The sequence below is a fragment of the Haliotis rubra genome, unplaced genomic scaffold, assembly GCF_003918875.1.
Source record: "Haliotis rubra isolate DU_JTF1 unplaced genomic scaffold, ASM391887v1 Scf261, whole genome shotgun sequence".
Lineage (NCBI taxonomy): Eukaryota > Metazoa > Mollusca > Gastropoda > Lepetellida > Haliotidae > Haliotis > Haliotis rubra.
In genome coordinates, this window is record NW_025766681.1 from 1,179,914 (window position 1) to 1,203,681 (window position 23,768).

Genomic DNA, 23,768 nt, shown 5'->3' on the forward strand with positions numbered 1-23,768 from the left:
TGATGTGTGTAGAGATATGTTGTGTGTGTGTGTGTAGGAGATATGTTGATGTGTGTGTAGATATGTTGATGTGTGATGTTGATGTGTGTAGGAGATATGTTGATGTGTGTAGGAGATATGTTGAGATATGTGATATGTTGTGTGTGGAGATATGTTGATGTGTGTAGGAGATATGTTGATGTGTGTAGATATATGTTGATGTGTGTAGGAGATATGTTGATGTGTGTAGGAGATATATGTTGATGTGTGTGTAGGAGATATGTTGATGTGTGTAGGAGATATGTTGATGTGTGTATGTTGATGAGGAGATATGTTGATGTTGTGTGTATGTATATGATATGTTGATGTGTGTGGGAGATATGATATGTTGATGTGTGTAGGAGATATGTTGATGTGTGTAGGAGATATGTTGATGTGTGTAGGAGATATGATATGTGATGATGTGTGTAGGAGATATGTTGATGTGTGTAGGAGATATGTTGATGTGTGTAGGAGATATGTTGATGTGTGTAGTGTGAGGATATGTTGATGTGTGTAGGAGGAGATATGTTGATGTGTGTAGGAGATATGTTGATGTGTAGGATGTGTGTAGGAGATATGTTGATGTGTGTAGGAGATATGTTGATGTGTGTAGGAGATATGTTGATGTGTGTAGGAGATATGTTGATGTGTGTAGGAGATATGTTGATGTGTGTGGAGATATGTTGATGTGTGTAGAGATATGTTGATGTGATAGGAGATATGTGTATGTTGATGGTAGATATATTGATGTGTGTGTGGAGATATGTTGATGTGTGTAGGAGATATGTTGATGTGTGTAGGAGATATGTTGATGTGTGTAGGAGATATGTTGATGTGTGTAGGAGATATGTTGATGTGTGTAGGAGATATGTTGATGTGTGTAGGAGGAGATATGTTGATGTGTGTAGGAGATATATGATGTGATGTGTGTAGGAGATATGTTGATGTGTGTAGGATGATATGTTGATGTGTGTGGAGATATGTTGATGTGTGTAGGAGATATGTTGATGTGTGTAGGAGATATGTTGATGTGTGTAGGAGATATGTTGATGTGTGTAGGAGATATGTTGATGTGTGTAGGAGATATGTTGATATGTTGATGTGTGTGGGTGATATGTTGATGTGTGTGGGAGATGTGTTGATGTGTGTGGGAGACATGTTGATGTGTGTAGGAGATATGTTGATGTGTGTGGGAGATACGTCGATGTGCTATGTTGACCCGGAAGTAATCCCACATACGATAAGCTGTCGTTTATTTCAGGAGGAGAGGATGTGAAGTTGAAAGTCGGCATGCACACGCACACACAATCTTCTGCCAGCGACAGAATGCAACCGTACTGACGATAAATCGCCATTGCTCTGTCATAACTCCTTCTTCAGAATGGGCGGGAAACCTAGTCGGGCCGGTTACTCTAAGATAGAGGATGGACAAAGGAAGGGGATTAAGATTGTAGTGATGGGTGCTTCTGTAGGCAAGTCGACCCTCATCAGGAGGTTTACTGCCGACAAGAAGCTGAAGACAATGGCCATGGGGGATTCATCAACTTGGGCGAAAAGAGTGACCGCTCCGTGGACAACGGCGGAGATGAATATTTTCGAGGTTCGCGGGCCCAAAATACGTCTTTTGTTTAGTCGTCTTCTTCGTAACGCTGACATCGTCCTCAAGCTCTACGACGCTACAGATGAATGTTCTCGGGAAGCCATCAAGAACAAATTTTCCAGAACAATCAAATTCAAGGCACCAAGGGCGAAGGTGTTCCTGGTTGGTAACAGAGCAGACGTAGACGTTGCCGATGCCGAAAGGGGTGTGTTTGACGTCGAGGAGGTTGATTCGAAACACGGACGTATCAAACACGTCGTTGTGTCTGCGGAGACGGGGTTTAATGTAGAGCGTTTGTTCAGCATCGCCGTCTTTGATGCTTTTCCAGAAGGAGGAACGGGCCATGACGTCAGCAGACCTGACGTGGATTGCGACTCACCGCCAACAAAGACCAAGTTATGTCGGGATATGTCAACATATAAAATGAACACCAAAATCAAAGGCCTTTGTCTGATAATCAACAACAGAGATTTTGACCGGACCGACCTCCCTCCGGACCAAAGACTAGCCACTCGACACGGCACGGACACCGATGCCAAACGGCTGCGCGATCTGTTCCTAGAGATAGGATTCCATGTGCAGCAGAAGGACAACCTCACCGACACGGAGATGCTGCGGCAGTCGCATGTGAGCGCCTACACTGAGGATCATTCGCAATATAGCTGTTTTGTGTGTTGTATTTTGTCCCATGGCTCCGAGAACAACCACGGTTCAGTGTACGGGGTCAACTGCCGCGACATCGCCATCTCCTCCCTCACCTACCCCTTCCAGGCACGCAACTGTCCCTCCCTGGCTGGCAAACCCAAGCTCTTCTTCATACAGGTAATGTTTGTTTGTTTGTTTGTGTTGTAGCTGTCAGAATATTCCACCTGTCTCACAATCAGAAGTTGCCTGTGTGTCCTGGATATTTGCGGGTTATTTTATTTTGGCCGAGCTGGGACATCGCTTTGTTGCTCTCGGGGTCGTAATTGAAGGCGAGAAAGCGTTGTCCCCTCTCGGCCACCATTTTATTTGGCATTATGTAATTGTAAATATTTTAGAAATACAGTTCGCTCTTCCCTCATGTAAAGTCTAATATAGTACAGTTTTGCCCTGAACTACCATAGTTCAAGCACGAACACGAGATTATAAAAGTACAATCTGTAAGTACGTTATAAGTTGTATTGAAATGCTGGGCTAAACGTTCGACTTGTTAGGAAATTATCAAGCATGTTCATGTGACCTTGACCTTGACCTTTAAACAATTTTCATGTCCTTGTTTGTAAACAATTGAGTTGCATGTTACACAAGTAATGCCTAAAACGTATGTATACAGCAGAATGTATCTTTGATACATTTACAATGTCATTGAAACTCCTAGTTGCCATGGCGACGGCCCCATCGTTTCGTATGACATTGTTCGTTTGACCTTGAGCTCTGAACTCATTTTACTTCAATTCAATAAATAATATTCAATACGCTACAAATTTGATGAAAATTACCCTGACCTTTGACCTTGAAGGTGTTTATCCACGCGCATTTATCACCCAGAGAGCAGGATAACGTGAACACCTGTAAACACAATTGGAAAGTAGTATTTAGTTACGTTCAATGCTCCCCCAAAAGATATTGAGTGACTGTAGTTAAGTGTAACCCGTGTGCTTGAATGTGACATTGTTGAACTTACGTTCGCTATCGATGGGGAACTACTCTTCTTCCAAACAGCTTTCTCCTTTTCGCAGAGCCAATAAAACTGCCACTAACGCTATTTACAATTACAATCACGAAAATAAGAGATTTGTGTAAAGGTGTTTGGCTGAGTAGCAGGTTTGCGTTTTGACGGAAGTACGAGTAACTTATCGATCTATTTTAATCACGAAACTGGTCTCATAATCTCACCCTAGGTCATTACCATGGAGTAGCCAATCACAAGCTTGGAAATCGATCTAACACATATTATGTTTGTACCAGTTTGTACCATATTTGTAGGCCCATGCAACATAAAAGTAGCATATATGGTGTTACAGTTTGCTCTAAAGCATCATTGTTCTTCATCATGAACTTAATAATTCTCACACCATTCTACGACCTTAGCATTTTGGCGCTAATCACTAATATCAGGAAGATATGGATAATAATATCGACAATGGATGATAGACCTTTTGTAGTTGACTCGCGGTCAAAATTGAGTGTGAGAGATCATCACATTGTATGTTATTACTCGTTTGATACCAAATCATTAACTCGTTTGATAATAGATTCTAATGGTATTACACGGAACCGGCGTTTAGTATCCTCTATGTATATCAACAATCAACACTCTACTTCAACACTGTTGGTTGACTGTAATTGTACAATATCCTACTGAAATGTACATTTGACCCCCGTAAACGTCTGTGTCTCTACGTCATCTATAATCTACAGGATGACGGTAGTACAAATCAGCGTGCTTATTCCTTATGGCCAATTGATTGAGACGGTAAATGACATACTTATATATGCGCTGTTTACCCGTATCATAAAACTGTAATATCTTCCTGTATTTACAAAATCTATTTCTAAGAGGAAAATTGTCACATGATATATCCTTGAACTCCGTGTATCGCCATCAGGTCACCTTTTGGGAAGAAGTTAAACCCCATTGCCACTGATATGTTAAGTCCGCCTATGAAATATCTATCAAATGGCCAAGAAGAACCTGACCATGGACTTTAAACCAACTGCCCCCGAAATCGAACGACTGCATCCAAATAGTCATGAGGAGAAAACGGTTATGACGCTTACCTTACAGAAATTGTAATGATACTTGTCAAATGATATATGTCCCTTTGCTGTTTGTTTAATACTGAGAGACAACTGTATTTACATCTAATTTCGTACATGGCCATAATCTTATGAATTATGGTATGTTTCCTAGCGCATGTGTATACTTGTACATATGTTGGGTATACGTTGTACTCATTCCCTTCCAGCATACACAGACACACTATATAGAAGAAACAAATCCCATATGTCCATTCTGTGTGCAGAAACCTACCCAGATATCAATACTCTTTGTCAACGTGATCTGATTTCCATTTATCCATTCATGTAATTGACGCCCAATGCAATCTGTTTCGTTGGATAATAGAGACACTAGCTCTGACGTTTATATTTCTATAACAATCGTTGTTTAGGACATAAATATTAAGGATGGCAACATCTGGTGTTCCAGATTATAAAATATAATGTTGATATGCCTCTATTGTCTGAATATCGATAAATGATATTGACAGTGCCACGTATTGCAACAATAGGTAAGCTAATGTAGTTTGTAATATTCGTCAGTTATTAATAGATGTGTCTATCTAAATGAAGTGTATGTGCCTATGATGTGTCTGTCTAAATGAAGTGTCTGTGTCTATGATGTGTATGGCTACATGAAGTGTCAGTCTCTATGACGTGTCTGTCTAAATGAAATGTCTATCTCTGTGGCGTGTCTGTCTACATGATGTGTCTATCTCTGTGGCGTGTCTGTCTAAATAAAGTGTCTGTGTCTATGATGTGTCTGTCTACATGAAGTGTCAGTCTCTATAATGTGTCTGTCTACATGATGTGTCTATCTCTGTGGCGTGTCTGTCTAAATAAAGTGTCTGTGTCTATGATGTGTGTGTCTACATGAAGTGTCAGTCTCTATGACGTGTCTGTCTAAATGAAGTGTCTATCTCTGTGGCGTGTCTGTCTAAATGAAGTGTCTGTGTCTATGATGTGTCTGTCTAAATGAAGTGTCTGTGTCTATGATGTGTCTGTCTACATGATGTGTCTATCTCTGTGGCGTGTCTGTCTACATGATGTGTCTATCTCTGTGGCGTGTCTGTGTCTATGACGTGTCTGTCTACATGAAGTGTCAGTCTCTATAATGTGTCTGTCTACATGAAGTGTCTATCTCTGTGGCGTGTCTGTCTAAATGAAGTGTCTGTGTCTATGATGTGTCTGTCTAAATGAAGTGTCTGTGTCTATGATGTGTCTGTCTACATGATGTGTCTATCTCTGTGGCGTGTCTGTCTACATGATGTGTCTATCTCTGTGGCGTGTCTGTGTCTATGATGTGTCTGTCTACATGAAGTGTCAGTCTCTATAATGTGTCTGTCTACATGATGTGTCTATCTCTGTGGCGTGTCTGTCTAAATGAAGTGTCTGTGTCTATGATGTGTCTGTCTACATGAAGTGTCTATCTCTGTGGCGTGTCTGTCTAAATGAAGTGTCTGTGTCTATGATGTGTCTGTCTAAATGAAGTGTCTGTGTCTATGATGTGTCTGTCTACATGAAGTGTCCGTCTCTATGACGTGTCTGTCTACATGACGTGTTCGTCTCTATGACGTGTCTGTCTACATGAAGTGTCAGTCTTTATGACTTGGTCTCTCTATGACGTGGCTTCTCTTCCACAGGCATGCCAGGGTGACAAGTTTATGAAGGGGTTGGAGACAGACGTCCCTGATGTCGTCCCAAGGCCTCGACGTGTGGAAATCATCCCCGACGAGGCAGACTTTCTGCTGATGATGTCAACGTGTCCCGGGTACGTGGCCCTCCGCAACATCGTGGAAGGATCTCACTTCATGCAGGAGCTCATCGCAACGATCAAAGGCAGCTCTGGTTGGACCATGATGGAGATTGCTATAAAGGTGTGCAACAGGGTTTCCCGGAAAGACTTCAATGGCTACAAACAGGTGCCCTGTCTCAGGTCCACCTTGCGAAAAGCTGTCATTCTCCATTGAAGTTCACATCGTCATGAAGTTTAGTTTATTGCTGTGTGAAACAGTATATCTCGTTTATATCACTGAGTGGGAGCGTTATATGTTACAAGAGAAAGTTGGCGGAAACGAATCTCGACGTAATGCACGTAGACATTCACTGCGTGCCCATGGGATAAAAACCCAATGGCACGGATATAGTTCGGAAAAATCTTCAGACATAATTAGGGATCGGGATTCGAACCCATGGATATGCCTAAACTGGCAATTGGGTCCAGTCCATTCGTCACTGAAGATCGCATACAGGAATTTGTAAAGAGCTGAAGTTCGAGGCCAACAGAATACTGTATTTCTCAGCCTGAGCTTAACGTGAGAGAAAAGGAAAAAGTATTTGACATCTAGGCTAAAACCACGAGTACACAAATCATGGTACTAACAGACTATTGATCATAACTGAATCGAATCATCGATTCCAACCTACGAATAGCAGAGCCTTGCTCGGACAAGGGGCACAACTTTGACGATATTGACTTTTTTAAGCAACTGATACAACTGTTGTTAGACCTGATTATGTCATGGACAACCACTACAGACAATCAGGTGATTGACATAATGAACATCGATCAACTCAGCTGGAAACAATTGACTTTCAGTCAACAAAGTCAACAAACCTGACCACTGATCTTATGCCAAACAGTGGTTGCTGCGGACCAATATTCGTATTTCTCTCCAGTCACTTGGTCACAATACACTAGATTTCATGTATTTACTTACCATTAGTGTAGATAAACAGCGGCAATATACTCAGATTTATCCTGATTATAAGGAATTAGACAGTATGCGTTTGATTTCGTAACCCTGTACAGATTCTATATCCATGATTGTTGTAGTATATATTCCCTGCCTGGCAAAAGGAAGCATATACGTTATTACTCGCCCGTGGAAGATACTATAAGGGTAATGCTATTTTGAGGGCATGCCCTCAAAATGAGCATTACCGTTATTATTGCTAAAATTCATGGAATTTGTGTCGAAAAGAAAAAGGAAACAATTTGAAGGAATTTGACTGTAAGTTTACTCAAAACCAACTTCTGACGGGGTTGACTGCCCGAATGCAATTACGTCATCGAACAATTCAAGTGACGTCACAACAGAAAGTGACGATATTCGAACTTGGCCTTTGACAAGACCATAGCCTGCAACATGTCAAACTATGTCAGTGTTCGGTTTTGGTCCAACAACAACGTTAATAGTGCAATTGTTGAGATTAGCACCAGCAAGAAAGCCAATATTACCGCTATTTAAAGCGGGAATTCGGGTTCCTTTAGATTGTTTGACCCAGAATATCTGCCAGTCCAAAGCCAATGTCGAATGAACCGTAACCCCACGCGCCCACTATGACGTCACTTGACAACAGAACTGATAGTGGCCCGTCGCTAAGGTTGAGCGGTCCAATATCATTTGCAGCGGCCCGCTGATAATGGGAGGGCCGTTTCATGATAATTCCATGTATTTTAGCTATAATGCAGTGTAATATTTTTACGTCAATATTACACTAGTGTAATACCGCCAGACATATGACGTCATAATAGTTACAGTTATGACGTCACAATGATAATGCCTCTGTCACAATGGATAAGACCTTGCTTGACTAGCGGAAAATTGATGTGAGAGTCATCACATTGTATGCTTTCGCTCGTTTGATACCAAATCATTGACTCGTTTGATAAAATTGGTATTACACGGAACGGCGTTTAGTATCCCCCTTGTATACCAAATTCACACTCTACCTGTTACTGTGTACTGTGAAATGCTGACCCCCGTCCCCGTGACGTCATGTCCACGTCATCTATTTTGAGATAGTCATTATGCATGTCATATCGCCTATGATACATGTATCAGATTCATCACGGTCGAATGACTTATTTATTTTTCGTTTTGGCAACAGTCAAACATGGATGTATACACTTCCTTTTGCCCGGCAGTTTACTTTGTATGCTGGATTATATAGGACTATACATGTCGTCATTAATACCAGATTTTGTGGTGATATATAGAGAATCTCACCCAAGTGTCTTCTGATATCAATATTATCAACACGAGTTGATAAAGTACAAATATCCGAGGCTTGCCGAGGATATTTTTACTTTTATCAACGAGTGTTGATATATTTGATATCAGAAGACACGAGGGTGAGATTCTATTTATCATCCAAAATCACTCTTCATTAGTTTTCAATGAAAAATGTACGTCTCTGAACATGGTACTGTCATTAGACTTGCAGTGCAGCGATGTCATAGCATTGTGACGTCATCAAGTTGATGACTTCATAGCATTGTCAGGGCATTGTACAAAAAATCTACTGTCAAAACGATATCTCCTAGGAGATATCGTTTGATCTCACACAAGCGATATCTCCCGTGGAACACAGTTTTGGATGATAAAACCATGATATTATATACTAAGTTTAGCTTTAGTGTAATAATTACATGTTTTACACTACATATTGTCAGAATCTTATGATGTCGTTTACACTGAATTTGGAGGTAATGCAATAATGAAATTATATACTGAATTTGGAGGTAATGCGATAATGTCACTATAAACTGAATTTGAAGACAGTGCAATGATGACATGAACTGAATTTGGATATAATGCAATAATGAGACATTATAAACTGAATCTGGAGGTAATGTCACAATGCCATTAAATACTGAACTTGGAGGTGGTGTAATAATGACATTACCTGTGGATTTGGAGGTAATGCAATAACGACATCATATACTGAATTTGGAGGTCATGCAATAATGTCATCAATTGAATTTGGAGGTGAGGCACTGATGACATTATATACTGAATTTGGGGGTAATACACTAATGACATTTTATACTGAATTTGGAGGTAATACACTAATGACATTATATACTGAATTTGGAGGTAATACACTAATGATATTATATACTGAATTTGGAGGTAATGCAATAATGACATTATATACTGAATTTGGGGTAATACATTAATGACATTATATACTGAATTTGGAGGTCATGCAATAATGACATTATATACTGAATTTGGAGGTAATACACTAATGATATTATATACTGAATTTGGAGGTAATACACTAATGACATTATATACTGAATTTGGAGGTAATACACTAATGACATTATATACTGAATTTGGAGGTAATACACTAATGACATTATATACTGAATTTGGAGGTAATACACTAATGATATTATATACTGAATTTGGAGGTAATACATTAATGACATTATATACTGAATTTGGAGGTCATGCAATAATGACATATATACTGATAATACATTAATGATTTTTGACATTATATACTGATTTTGGAGGTAATGCAATAATAACATTATATACTGAATTTGGAGGTAATACAATAATGACATTATATACTGAATTTGGAGGTAATACACTAATGACATTATATACTGAATTTGGAGGTAATGCAATAATGACATTATATACTGAATTTGGAGGTAATACATTAATGACATTATATACTGAATTTGGAGGTAATACAATAATGACATTATATACTGAATTTGGAGGTAATGCATTAATGACATTATATACTGAATTTGGAGGTCATGCAATAATGACATTATATACTGATTTTGGAGGTAATGCAATAATGACAATATATACTGAATTTGGAGGTAATGCAATAATGACGGTATGGTGTAATGATGCCACTGTACACTTAATCTTTGGGTAATGTGATGATGTCATAACCTGAATGTGTTGACGTGAAAATGACACTATGCACGCCGTTTGATGGTAGTGTAATGGTAACACTACATACATGTACATACTATAGCTATAGATCTGGATTCAGTTACCTTCGGTCACATTGTTCTGTGATGGTTCCAGCATGTCTACCCTGCCTTTCCTTGTGCTAGGATTTGGTAATAAGAACAATCCACAGATCTGATCGTTTACTAACTAGATATATTTTATGTTCGCTTCGTTTTGGTTGCGTGATTCTCGCCAAAAAGGCATCACAATGATCTGTCGCTTTACTTGTAAAACTATTTGCATTTACACTGCTGCATCTAGTCTGATGATTGTCATAGATCTGAGTTATTTCACAATTGTTAGTTCATAGTAAACATATATATATATATCAAAGTAATATTTGCCTTGTTCATATATGTGTGAAACTGAAAGTATGTATGTTTTAAATGCTCTCTTATTGAGAGGCTACAACTACAACAACAACAACAACAACAACACCACTACTACTACTACTACTACTACTACTACTCACTTCCTTATATGTATCTCATCTAAATGCCATTCAGAGACCTCTTACTACTACTACTACTACTACTACTACTACTACTACTACTACTACTACTACTACTACTACTACTACTACTACTACTACTACTACTACTACTACTACTACTACTGACCGCCTCCTTGGTGTAGTGGTTAGAGCGTCCGCCCGGAGAGCGGAAGGTCGCGGGTTAGATCCCCGATGGCGTCATACCAAAAGACGTTAAAATATGGTACTTGTTGGTCCCTTCCTGGCGCTCGGCATTAATGGGTACAACAAGGACTGGTCGGCTCGGAGTCAGTATAATGTGTCTGAGTGGGGTATTCATGCTTCACTGCGGCATGGTATCCCAGTTGGCTAGCACTATAAAACCAGTCTGGGCTAGTACAAGCAGCCGCACAAACACATACACACGCATGCACGTCGTCATATGAGCGTCATACTACTCAAACTAATACTACCAGGGACATGATCATGGACGAATGATTTGACGGGATCTTGGACCACGAAGGTGCTGACTGATATTCTTGATCTGGGATAACAATAGGCGCTGTTGACCTATTATTCCTCTTACTGAATGTTGAATGAATGATTACATTTAGCTGTCTAGCGTGACTGCCTGGCTTACACCGTGTGTTTATGTGTCGACGAAGAACCCACTGGGTGGGTCTTATGTTCGAAATGGGAACCTAAGGCATGGGTTTGAATCAAAGATTCGTCAGGATTATTGGTATGTTGGTACCACACACACACCTATTACACCACAGAGGTGATCTCCGGACACACAGACCGGCAGTCTCCATATACACGATCTACCCACTACACCACGGTGGTGGTTTCCGGACACACGATCTACCCACTACACCACAGAAGTAATCTCCGGGCACACGCTCTACCCACTACACCACAGAGGTGGTTTCCGGACACACGATCTACCCACTACACCACAGAGGTGGTTTCCGGACACACGATCTACCCACTACACCAGAAAGGTGGTTTCCGGACACACGATCTACCCACTGCACCACAGAGGTGGTTTCCGGACACACGATCTACCCACTACACCACAGAAGTGGTCTCCGGACACACGATCTACCCATTACACCACGGAGGTGATCTCCGGACACACGATCTACCCACTACACCACGGAGGCAGGCTCCATATACACGATCTACCCACTACACCACGGGGGCAGGCTCCATATACACGATCTACCCACTACACCACGGAGGCAGGCTCCATATACACGATCTACCCACTACACCTCGTAGGTGGTCTCCATACATACGCTCTACCCACAACACCAAAGAAACCGTTTTTGAGAAAGACGCTCTACCTACTACAGTGTTGTCATGAGAGCGTGTCACATATGGTGGGAAAACATTTGGTTTTGAGTAAACAACGGAGGCTGTCTCCGGGCAGGATCTCTACCAAGAACACCCTCGGTCTCATGAATATGAAGCACTCGTACAATCTACCACCCAGAGTCTGGTTGATATGAACTGCCTGAACGCGTGATCGATTGTTGATATCGACCAATACTGGACATATGTCACATGAAACCCATTATGCAATGACTTTGAATCTGAACTATTTCTGACTTTTCCATTAAGAGTATCCGACCTACCTTTTGAATTCACCCAACCAAGATACTTTCATCTTGTACATGCTCCTTGCATCTTCATAGAAGAGACTTTCATAACCGTGTACGATACTTTCATCTAAACAGATGTGTAGTATTATCTACGTAGATGAAAGTATAGTTTAATCTACGTAGATAAATGTATCTTTTAAATTGATAATAATAATAATTACAAATTTATAATGCGTCTTTTCCATGTACAAGGCACATGCTCAAAGCGCTAACACACAATCTGATTATTATTACCACGGAATGGCCCAGAAAAACCAAGCTGCCTGTGAGACGCTAGAAGGTTAATAGTTACATGACTTATCCCATCTGGTACCCATTTTTGGAGACGTACACTGTCTCATTATTTAAATTGGCTTCCATAGTATTGCAGCTATATGCCGTCGTTGTCTGTATATATTCAGGACCGGAGCAGACAATCCAGACATCCCTTCATCGTAAGTTAGACATTTTGTTAACATTACAAATAAGACGCATTCTTAACATCACATGTAAGACGTATTGTTACGTCCTATCTAAAAAGTATTTTTAACATCATATGTAAGGAACAGAATATCTTCATATGTATACACTCTCTCTATTGATCATATGTAACGTTTTACTATGTGATTCTTCTTCAAAGGCAGTTGGGTAGCCTGGTGGTTTAAGCGTTCGCTCGGCACACCGCAGACCCGGGTTCGATTCCAAACATGGATGTACATGTAATGTGTGAAGCACATTTATGGTGTCCCCCGCCGTGAAAATGCTGGAATATTGCTAAAAGCAGCGTCAAACTAAATTCACTCGCTCAAAGTTATTACAATGCAGAAATGGTTCGCATTGTCGTCGGCACGGTGGCGTAGCCTTGTGGTTAAAGCGTTCGCTCGTCACGATGACGACCCGGGTTCGATTCCCCACATGGGTACAATGTGTGAAGCCCATTTTCTGGTGTTCCCTGCCGTGACATTGCTGGAATATTGCTAAAAGCGGCGTAAAACTAAATTCACTCACTCGCATTGCCGTCGAAGGCGCCACAATGTGCCACACCTGTAATCGTGGGTTCAAATCCCGCTTTGATCTGATTATGTTACGAGGTTTGTAAGAAACGTGTCTGTGATTGTAGGTTTCACGAAAATGGTAAACGTCACTTCGTGCCTTCGAGCCATGTTGAGCTGACACCCCGAAATATAGCAAGAATACTATCCAAAGCGGCGTTAAATTCAACTCACTCGCTCACTCACTCGATATAAATATGATCATAGTCAGGAAAGCTCGCTAACATTTTGTAACCAACAGTGGCGTCTCGCTGGTGTATTGACCTTGACGTTGTATGTCCTGCTCGGTGACCTCATTTGCATATTCATGAGTTTAGTCAATTGTTGCTCTACCACCAGACTTAATGTAGCAAAGATACATATTAAAGGAAACGTGTGCTGTGTTGACTTGTTCCCAGTGTGGGAGTTAGACGTAATTAACGCTCACTGTGAAACTGGGACACTGTCTCTGTGTAATTACAGGTAATCAATAGAATAAACACAATTTGACCTAGCCGTCCTGTATTTGCGGCACATGAATAAAGCAGGCTTAGACTGGCAGTTTGCTGGAAATGCGTCCCTCTCAAGAATTTTCTCTATCCAAACAGCAGACAAAACGCTTCTCGATTCGTAATATTGTTTCTTACAAAGTTCCACATTTCGTTGTGCGAAAAACCGGTGGCTGAAAGCATGAAAACCAGTCCGTGTCCGGGTAGAGTGACAGGCACTCAGCCAGGTCTGTGTTTGTCCACATCGTTCTGAGTACATGTTTGCCACATCGTTCCGAGTGAATGCTTGCTACTCTTTCAACTTGTACCATGTGGCAATGTGTGAAGTTTCGCCTCTCGTTTTGTGTGTGAATTTTTGCCTCTCGCTCTCTGGGTGAATTTTCGCCTCTCGCTTTCTGGGTGTAGTTTAGATTCTCGTTTTCTGGGTGAAATTTTCCCCTCTCTTTCTTTGCGAATTTTAGCATCGCTTTGTGTTAGTCTCTCGCTTTCTGAATTTTAGGCTCTGGTTTTCTGGGTTAATTTTATTCTCTCGCTTTCTGTGTGAATTTTTTGCCTCTCGCTTTCTGTGTCAACCTTTGCATCTCGCTTTCTGTGTGAATTTTAGCCTCTCGCTTTCCGTGTCAATGTTAACCTATTGCTTTCTGTGGTGCTGTTTTAATCATGTCACGTGGCTGTGTGAGTTGTAGCCACGTGGTCATGGATGAACGTAAGCTCTAGGCTCTGCGTGGATCCGGGCGGTGGGGCAGCTTAGTGGTTAAGGCGCTCGCTCGTCACGCCGAAGACCCGGGTTCGATTCCTCACATGGGTACAATGTGTGAAGCCCATTTCTGGTGTCCCCCGCCGTGATATTGCTTGAATATTGCTAAAAGCGGCGTAAAACCAAACTCACTCACTCACTCACTCACTCTGCGTGGATCCACCACTTCAAAACCGTCCATGGTCATTTAAACTGTTGTTTTCAGAGAAAATACTTATCACTGTTTCTTATCATATGTATATACTGTTTGATTTTATGCCCTGAATAAATGACTGAATCTGGAAGAATATCAAACAGAAACACATCGTCATCAGCAAACAGTTTATACATATTTATTAATAAATGTACACTGACTTGGGACGTGACCTCCAGTCAACGCGTGGCCTTCACCTTTATATGTTGGCAAGGAAAGTTAATCCAGTGAGAACTATTTGCACATAAGATCTGATTTTGTCTATATTTGATCATCATATTAAAACCAAAAACAGAAGTCGAAATACAGATTCATCAAATTACTTTTCTTCGTGTAACCAAGTTCGCTGAGAATCACGTTCATTACTGCACAAGAATTGATTGTTTGTAATATTACAGTATTCTTCAGCATTCAGGCGAGTGAATCCGCCCACAGTCAGGAGCCCATGCTCTGGTAGATACATTGTAATGTACACCATGAGTGCAACTGACACATTGTCTCCATGTAATTCGGATTATATTACCCTGCTAACATTGTATACATCACAAACTATATATTGTGGGACCAGGCAAACTACGAGTCCCTCCTCGACCCAATGGAAACGACGAATATTTATGCTTTGGAGAACTTTTGATAATGGCATGAAAACTATAAGACATGTTTAACTGGTCGCGCGTGTTTGACTTCTTTCACATTTAGTCTACACAAGGAGCTATAATAGAAGCAATTCCGACACACAAAATGTTTTTACCATAATCTGTAGCTCCTGCACGATCAGCTTGGGTCAATGCTTGCTTGTGTTGAAACACTGAGAGCATGATTCCTGAAGACCCAGAAAATGACACATGTTGAAACCAACCTTCATGAGACCTTCCGTTACCTAAGGTGTACCTTTAGTGTGTATTTGAAACCCTTAATTGTGCTTGTACCTCAATGAACAAAGTTTCTTTCTATCATTATATCAGATAACTTTCTCTACCAATTCTAAGAAAAGTTGTCAATTTCATCAAATCTGTACACCACGTGCACCAGACTGGGGCTCCACGTTGCCCTCGATTAACGGTATCTAGTCTCTAGTCTAATGTAAGTTCATAATTGTGTTGAGTCTCCAAACGATATATGTACTTGTAAACATCAACTCCGAGTATAAACATCTAAATATTATCAGGAACTCTATGCCGGATCTGAAATTCTAAACTTTCTTTAGAAAGTGGTTTAAGACCACTTTTAACAAGATTCCAGTTATATCAAGGTCTCGCTAGCTAGACCATCATCTGATTGGAGAACTACATATTATTAATTTCAATTAACTTTGATGCTATTTACTCCGAAACAAACGGTGTTTCCCCATAACTCAGTAATATACTGTTTCCATGGTAACATATATCACGCCATTTTGTGGGGCATCACAGTTTGATAAATTATCAATGGATTTCAGTCGTAACCAGGTACAAATATATATATTTCACTTCGCTGATGGTGTGAATAACAGAAATTGTTGTCACATATTCACATTACAAAATATAATTTTCCATAGTTAATACATATTTTGCTGTTTCCATGGACACAGATGTCACGTGACTATGTGAGACATGGCGGGGTCCTTGTCATTTCTCACAGTTTACAATTAAAGCAGTACGAGTCTACGGATACCTGTTAGTGCCACTGAAAACGATGAATTCGTGTGACACACTCTGAAATTAAAACGACAAAATCCTGCATATAATTAGTTTCAGGATTTTCTGTTAAGTTAACATCAGATAATGTTGAGTTGTCAAGTTACACTTCTAGAAGTTTAGGATATTATGTTGAATATTCAGGACAATTTGTATGTTTTTCGTAACTAAGAATTTTTAAGTAAGAAAGTTCTTCACCATTCGGTGATGTAACACGCTAATATTCTCTGTAAAGTTCACAACTGTAACAAGGATATGACGATATTGAGCTGGAATTATAACATGGTGTCTGTATATTGCTAGAATAACTAAGTGTTTACAATCCCTTGACGCACTGACGTATCGACAAACCATTGCTTTTTTCTACCAGAACAACTTGACAGTCGACCTATTCATTTCTTATAATTCAGCATTTATAACACGCTTTAGTAAACAAGTATTCCACGGTATACTACGACTATTTTGGACAATTTCCATTTTTTTCAGAAATGTTTCCACCTTTTATCACACAAAGAAACACATGATTATATATGAAAACATAGTTATATGTCTATGACGTTTAGGCCGTACACATCAACTCACAATATCTAATTCAAACATACTCTTTAGCGGTTCAGCGTGGACAAGATGGTGAGGATCAGCTTTGAAACTTCAAACGCCGCTTTAAACAGTAATCCAGTTAAATCAGGGCCAGTATGTAAGAAATGACAAAACTACGTTTTGATATATTCATATATGTGATAATTTGACGTTCGTCCTTTACATATTTGCCTTTATAGATACACCAATACCTATTTTACGTTGAGCCAATATGTTGTCAGAGGCTTCCAGGAACTAGTTATAAACACATCTTGGTCACGAACTTGAAGATCGAAAACCAGTCATTCTTTGCCAAATTTGGCGATACTTTTGTGATTGGCTCAAAACGTGTGAGAAGAGTACAATTCACGTCTAATGATTTCCTGCCAATATCTCAAAATGTTCCGTGTGTCTTCTTTCGGTCAAAAAGGGACCTTTTTCGTCGTTTCCATAATATCAGCTACTACACACAATGTACACTGTTTGATAATTATAACATAGTGTTAGTGAATAAACACATGGTTCACAAAATCAATCATTTCATGTGTGATCCATGAACGGATATTTGTTCCAAACATCAGCCTCCGAATATAGAAGAGCTTGGCCAGCTTGACGCCAACAACCTTCGAAGGTCGAAAATGTCTATCTGTTGAACTGACATTGAACAAGGTCGGCAGTGACAGGTCAAGGCCATCTTGACGGGTATCCGAAGTACATTTCCGTCTGAACACGGAAGTAGAGCAGGTTTACGGATGGAAGCTACCTCCGTCTGACTGCAACAGCTGCAAATCAAATAGAAATATGTTTAATTTACCTTTAATAAACAGTAACAGTTTTGAGAACATGGCAATGGAAATATGTTTTATTTACCTTTAATAAACAGTAACAGTTTTGAGAAAATGGTAATGACAATATGTTTTAATTTACCTTAAAAAAAAGTAACAATTTTGTGAATATAGCAGTGAAAATATGGTTTATTTTACCTTTAAAAACAGTAACAGTTTTGAGAACATGGCAATGGAAATATGGTTTAATTTACCTTTAAAAAACAATAACAGTTTTGAGAACATGGCAATGCAAATATGGTTAATTTACCTTTAAAACCAGTAACAGCTTTGAGAACATGGCAATGAAAATATGGTTTAATTTACCTTTAAAAACAATAACAGTTTTGAGAACATGGCAATGCAAATTTGGTTAATTTACCTTTAAAACCAGTAACAGCTTTGAGAACATGGCAATGGAAATATGTTTTAATTTACCTGTAAATACAGTAACAGTTTTGAGAACATGGCAATGCAAATATGGTTTAATTTACCTTTAAAACCAGTAACAGCTTTGAGAACATGGCAATGGAAATATGGTTTAATTTACCTTTAAAAAACAGTAACAGCTTTGAGAACATGGCAATGGAAATATGGTTTAATTTACCTTTAAAAACAGTAACAATTTTGAGAACATGGCAATGAAAATATGGTTTAATTTACCTTTAAAAAACAATAACAGTTTTGAGAACATGGCAATGGAAATATGTTTTAATTTACCTTTAAAAACAGTAACAATTTTGAGAACATGGCAATGGAAATATGGTTTAATTTACCTTTAAAAACAATAACAGTTTTGAGAACATGGCAATGCAAATATGTTTTAATTTACCTGTAAATACAGTAACAGTTTGAGAACATGGCAATGCAAATATGGTTTAATTTACCTTTAAAACCAGTAACAGCTTTGAGAACATGGCAATGGAAATATGTTTTAATTTACCTTAAAAAACAGTAACAGTTTTGAGAACATGTTATTCAGATTCACGGGTTCAAATGACAGGTCGGCATTGTTCCTAAGTTCGTCTCACAGTACGTATGAATACATAGCACTCCGTGACCCTATTGCTTTTTGGTTTTTGTTTTTTCATTTCTTTATTACACTCAGTGGGTTACATAATTAAAGTACATTCAAAGTACGATACAGTATGAATCTGAACAGAAACACCTCTAGCTGATGAATCGGCACTTATATCAAGGTGAACATTGACAATGGTAGTAACAGGTGATCAGTTAAGACAACCGATCAAGACATACACATAGCAACAGAGGTGAACGCTAATATATGGGCCAAAATAGTTCAATCATGTTTTGTAGTACATTCCATTTCTGTTGAAAAGACTGATTCTATCATTTTAATCGCAATGTTTGCTTCTAGACATGTCAGATTCGGACATCTGCATTTTCACCTTCTTCAAGATGTTTGACGATCCCTCAGTTTCAACTGATTTGAATGAATTTCCTATCAAAGATGGTATTGGACTGGTACAAATATAAAAAAAACTGACAGACTCAGCAATACATTTTTTGGGATATTCTAATAAAGTGCCATCGTTTAGTTCTAAGTGAGACATCGTTTTCCTGACATAATTATTATATTCAAGATTACAAGAAAAAAGATTACAAAAACCTTTTTCACCCTCCATAATCCATCTAGCTCTTGATCGTACAGCAATACCAGCCATCTTTACTTTTCTTATTTCTTCTAGTTCCCTACTGTTTTATTAAACATTTTTGAAGTCAATATTTGAAGATTTTTTAACATCATCAATTTTGTCAATGAATTCTAGCTCCTTTCAACTCTTTCTCGTTTTTGTGTGTAAGAAGCATAAGATATAGATTTACCTCTTATTTAGATCTATGAGACATCGAAAAATAACTGACCGTTAATCTTAAAAATAAATTTCATTGTCAAGAATATTTTTGATGTCTCGTAATATGCAATTACTTTCAGCATATTGTGCCTTAGTCTTCAAAATGGTTACTTTTACCATATTAGCATCTTCTTTACCTTGCAATAAGGAAGAGTTAAATTTCCAGTATGTACCACATTTTCTGGTACCAAAGGGACTGGTACACATATAAGCATAAACATTCAATGTCACTTGTTGTACCCATTAATACCGAGCGCCAGGCAGGGACCAACAAGTACCATATTTTAACGTCTTTTGGTATGACGCGGTCGGGGATCGAACCCGCGACCTTCCGCTCTCCGGGCGGACGCTCTTACCACTACACCACGGAGGCGGTCCCCGGGTGATCCAGAAATACGTTACAAGACACTAAGCGAGAATAAACAGGAAACCAATGTTTTTCAGTCCCGGATCACAACTACCCTGCAAACTACTACATAGGATGTGAACATCCTCTATTATTACTTCACAGTTGTATGGTAAATTCATCGAAAGTTTTTAGGAAAAATGTAAGAAAGTGTAATCCCAAATATAACATATGTTACATTTGATCACTTTCTTAAATGGCAATGTGTATTTCATAGCTTTCGGCCGTGGGAGCCGTGCCATTTAACACTTATCAGAGGGGTACACAAAGTCCGCAGTCTAGACTACCAGTTGTCCGACTTCCATTTTGTGGAAGCCGTGGTGGCTGAGCGGTCTAGGCATCTGACTTTGTGTGCTGGCGATTAGGTGCCTGACTCTGAGGGTGTGGGTTCGAATCCCGGATGGGACTCAACCCCAAAAGTACTAGAATCTGTACTTTACTAAGAAAGTGTAATCCCAAATATAACATATGTTACATTGCAAGATTATTAAAAATATCCGGGCGGAATCGGTGACAAAGAGCATACCAAGTCACTCATTAATGCCAATGGGACCTGTCTGTAACAAAATATTTGCTTCCTAATTGAATCAAACCAAAAGTGAAAGTGACCACATTTGGTACACAACCAAACTATTGGGTCATAACATGCCGAAACAGCGATAAAGCTAATCTCTAGTATCTGTGGTTTTAGTAAGCTGTACACAAACCACTTTGTCCGTTCAACAATTTATCACATACAGGAAAAATTACTGGTCATAAAATAATCAGCTTATAGTCCGCATCCACAACACAGAAATGGCATGACCCTGTCAGTCTCCAGACTGGCAGAAAAAAAACACAAATATTAACCCGTTGCCTTTGGTCCCCACCATGGCTGCAGTATTCAACCCCTCCACATCAACAGCAAACGTGTCCTAGATTAACACCGACATGTTTGGTCTATCCCAAGTTGGAAATGACAGTGTGTTGATCAAAAATTACTTCCAAGAGTAGAAGTTAGCAAGTTAAATGAAATGGGTTGACAGTCACCCGACATCATAAATCAGTGGGGAGTCAATCAGTAAAATGTCCTATGGGTGAGGTGGTTAGATTGCATTTAATAAAGCAGAAATAGATTAGGTTTTGTAAAAAATGTAACTGTAACCATTTTTTCCATTTATTATGAACAGAAAAAGTTGTTTCAGTATCCAAAATAAAGGACAAGTTACTGGGCGTATGCATGTAATATAGAAGCCAGTCTCGTCGTTCAGAAAAAACAGGAAACTTAAACACAAATCTCTTTCTCAAAAGGAAGCTGATATGAAAGAGAGAAACCCACATGCACAATTTATTCGTCAGGTTACCCTAGTATATGTGGCACAAATACAGGAAAACGTCTCGTCACGATATGGCTGAAATATTGCCGATGTGACGTTAAATAATAACTCACTTACTCACTCACAGGAAAACAACAGTACAGGTGTTTAATTGATTCTGGCTCAGAGGTTTCAATCATAAACATGCGTGTACTTCAAAGTCGTAAAGGAATGTATGAACTTAGTAGGAAGAAGGTTTCACAGCAACCAGTAAATGGATATGGGTTTGAAGTACAAGGATGCTTAAACACCCCATCTGGTATGAGAGGAATGTCCATGATCCATTGGTTTATATAGTATGGAATATGAATAAGAATGTTATTCTAGGAAGGGATTGGTTGCTACAGAAATATGCTTGAGTGTATTATGATCGATGTAGACTGAGTGGGAAAAAAGTATGCACCATTGGAGGAAGACATGCACATTATGTCAATCTCCTGGTTGATAAGCGACATGAACATTAAGCTCCAAAGTGAAAACTTTTGTCAAGCAAAGATCAAACGTGGGCCATACCATCCTGGCAAGGCTATTTGAAGTGTGACCAAGGACTGATGGTTGGGAATTCGTTGGCCAGATTGAACAAAGACAGGGTTGTCCCAGTAAATAACACTTACAATACAAACAAAACAGGGGTTGTGGAGTATGGAAATTCGAGGATGTATTACATGCCAATCTTTTATCGTTAAGAGACGATTCAGGACTATCCAGGCGTAGGTAGGAATGTGGAATCGTTTGCCCTTAACGATGTTTACTTAGGCCACACAGATACAGCAACAATGAACATTGACACTGGTGACCACCTCCCTATAAAAATCAAGTCGTATCTAACACCACTTAAGAAACGGAAGGTAGTACATAATGCAAAAATTATATGCTGGACGCAAACTTGTTCCAGAGATCTAGCCCTTTTTTGGAGCTTCTCCAATTGTTATAGTGGATAAGAAAGATGGTAGCTAAAGGTTCTATGTTGACTTCCGGTAGTTGAATAAGATCACCCGATCCATTTCATACCCTTTGCCATTCATTGATGACATCCTTCCACAATTATGTGACTATAAGCACTTGGATCTCTGGATGTTAGGTTGGGCTGGATGAGAAGGATAGGGTGGAGGAGGCTTTTGCATGTCAAAGGGTATTATGTGAGTTCTGTGTGATGCCCTTTGGTCTCTGACATGCTCCATCCATATTTATGGAACTCATGAATATTGTCCTGGAAGACCTAAAGGTATATTTGGATGACATCTTTACATTCTCTAAAAGCTTAGGAGACCATATGATACACATTCAGATGATATTTGATCACATCAGACATCACCCAAGAGCTCAAACTCTCAATATGTATATTCAAAAACACAGAAACCAATTACTTGGGTTTTGCAATCAACCAGGGGCTTCTTTCACGAAGCAACCTTTACTATGGTTAACCTTAAGTCCCATTCTATAACATTGCACTAAGGTTACCTTCGTGACTTACGATCACCTTAGTGCTTTGTGAAAGGAGGCCCAGGAGGGTAGCAAGCCTAAAGGGGATAAAGTTGAAATGATTCAATCCTTGGGAGCCCCATCTTAATAATAATGTGAATTATGTGTTCATTTATATAGCACCAAACTCCACACTAGGTATGCTCATAGCGCTAACAATCAAGGCACAGCACATTATTACCCCGGATAACCCAAGCTGCCTGTTAGGCGCTAGAAGGTTATAGTCATATGACTTTTTCCACCGGGTACCCATTTTCCTGCTGGGTGAACAGGGACAATTTTGAACAAACTCACTTGCCTAAGGTGAGACCACATGTGTCACAAGTGCTTCGTTGTGGGACAGGACTCAAGTCCTAGAAACTCTCAGGAGTCAAGCTGCCAAACACGGTCACCCATCCAAGGACTTTCCGATCTCGACGCTGCTTAACTTCACCGATTTGTGACCTGAGCGCCACCACATCTTCTGTCAAAGAAGTATGCAGTTTCGAAGGGATGTGTAGTTCTCTCAAGATTGTCGAGCCCATTGTCAGATTGATAAAGAAGCATGCTAGGTTCACATGGGCAGATGAATGCCAATTGGAGTTTGATTTTTTAAAGCAAAGTCTAACAGTAGTTCTATCCAGACCCAAACATGCACAGATGCATAGGTGCTTCTTAGTCCAAGTGAGTAAGGACGGGGCAGAAAAACCCATACACTTCCTGTCACACAAGCTGAGGAAAACTCGCTGGGAAACACCTTAAAAGAAAGCCTATGCATCTCCTTTTGCTTTGCAAACATTTAACCATTATTTATATAATCCAGAATA

At 39.5% G+C, this 23,768-nt stretch overlaps 2 protein-coding genes and 1 long non-coding RNA gene across 10 annotated transcripts in view; 2 read left to right on the forward strand and 1 right to left on the reverse strand.

The window, feature by feature from the left end:
* The first annotated feature begins 1,332 nt into the window (after nt 1-1,332).
* Nucleotides 1,333-6,494, forward strand: LOC124280186 (caspase-3-like). The gene is made up of 2 exons (XM_046716085.1): nt 1,333-2,443; nt 6,028-6,494. Exons 1-2 carry the CDS (start codon nt 1,403-1,405, stop codon nt 6,352-6,354), a joined length of 1,368 nt encoding a protein of 455 aa, XP_046572041.1. The 5' UTR covers nt 1,333-1,402; the 3' UTR covers nt 6,355-6,494.
* A 2,280-nt stretch (nt 6,495-8,774) lies between these two features.
* Nucleotides 8,775-10,483, forward strand: LOC124280188. 8 transcript variants are annotated; one of them, XR_006899608.1, is made up of 4 exons: nt 8,775-8,912; nt 9,091-9,126; nt 9,232-9,410; nt 9,696-10,483. It is a non-coding gene; the product is annotated as an uncharacterized LOC124280188 (long non-coding RNA). The 8 variants fall into 8 exon arrangements; XR_006899603.1 differs by having other exon boundaries at nt 8,775-8,876; nt 8,913-9,126; XR_006899601.1 differs by having other exon boundaries at nt 8,775-9,126.
* Nucleotides 10,484-17,595: 7,112 nt separating this feature from the next.
* The window catches only part of LOC124280189, a 43,804-nt gene continuing 37,631 nt past the window's right edge, over nt 17,596-23,768 (reverse strand). The window contains exon 3 of the mRNA XM_046716087.1: nt 17,596-17,803. Coding sequence (XP_046572043.1) covers nt 17,599-17,803 — 205 coding nt within the window. The 3' untranslated portion in view covers nt 17,596-17,598. The remainder of the gene's footprint in view (nt 17,804-23,768) is intronic.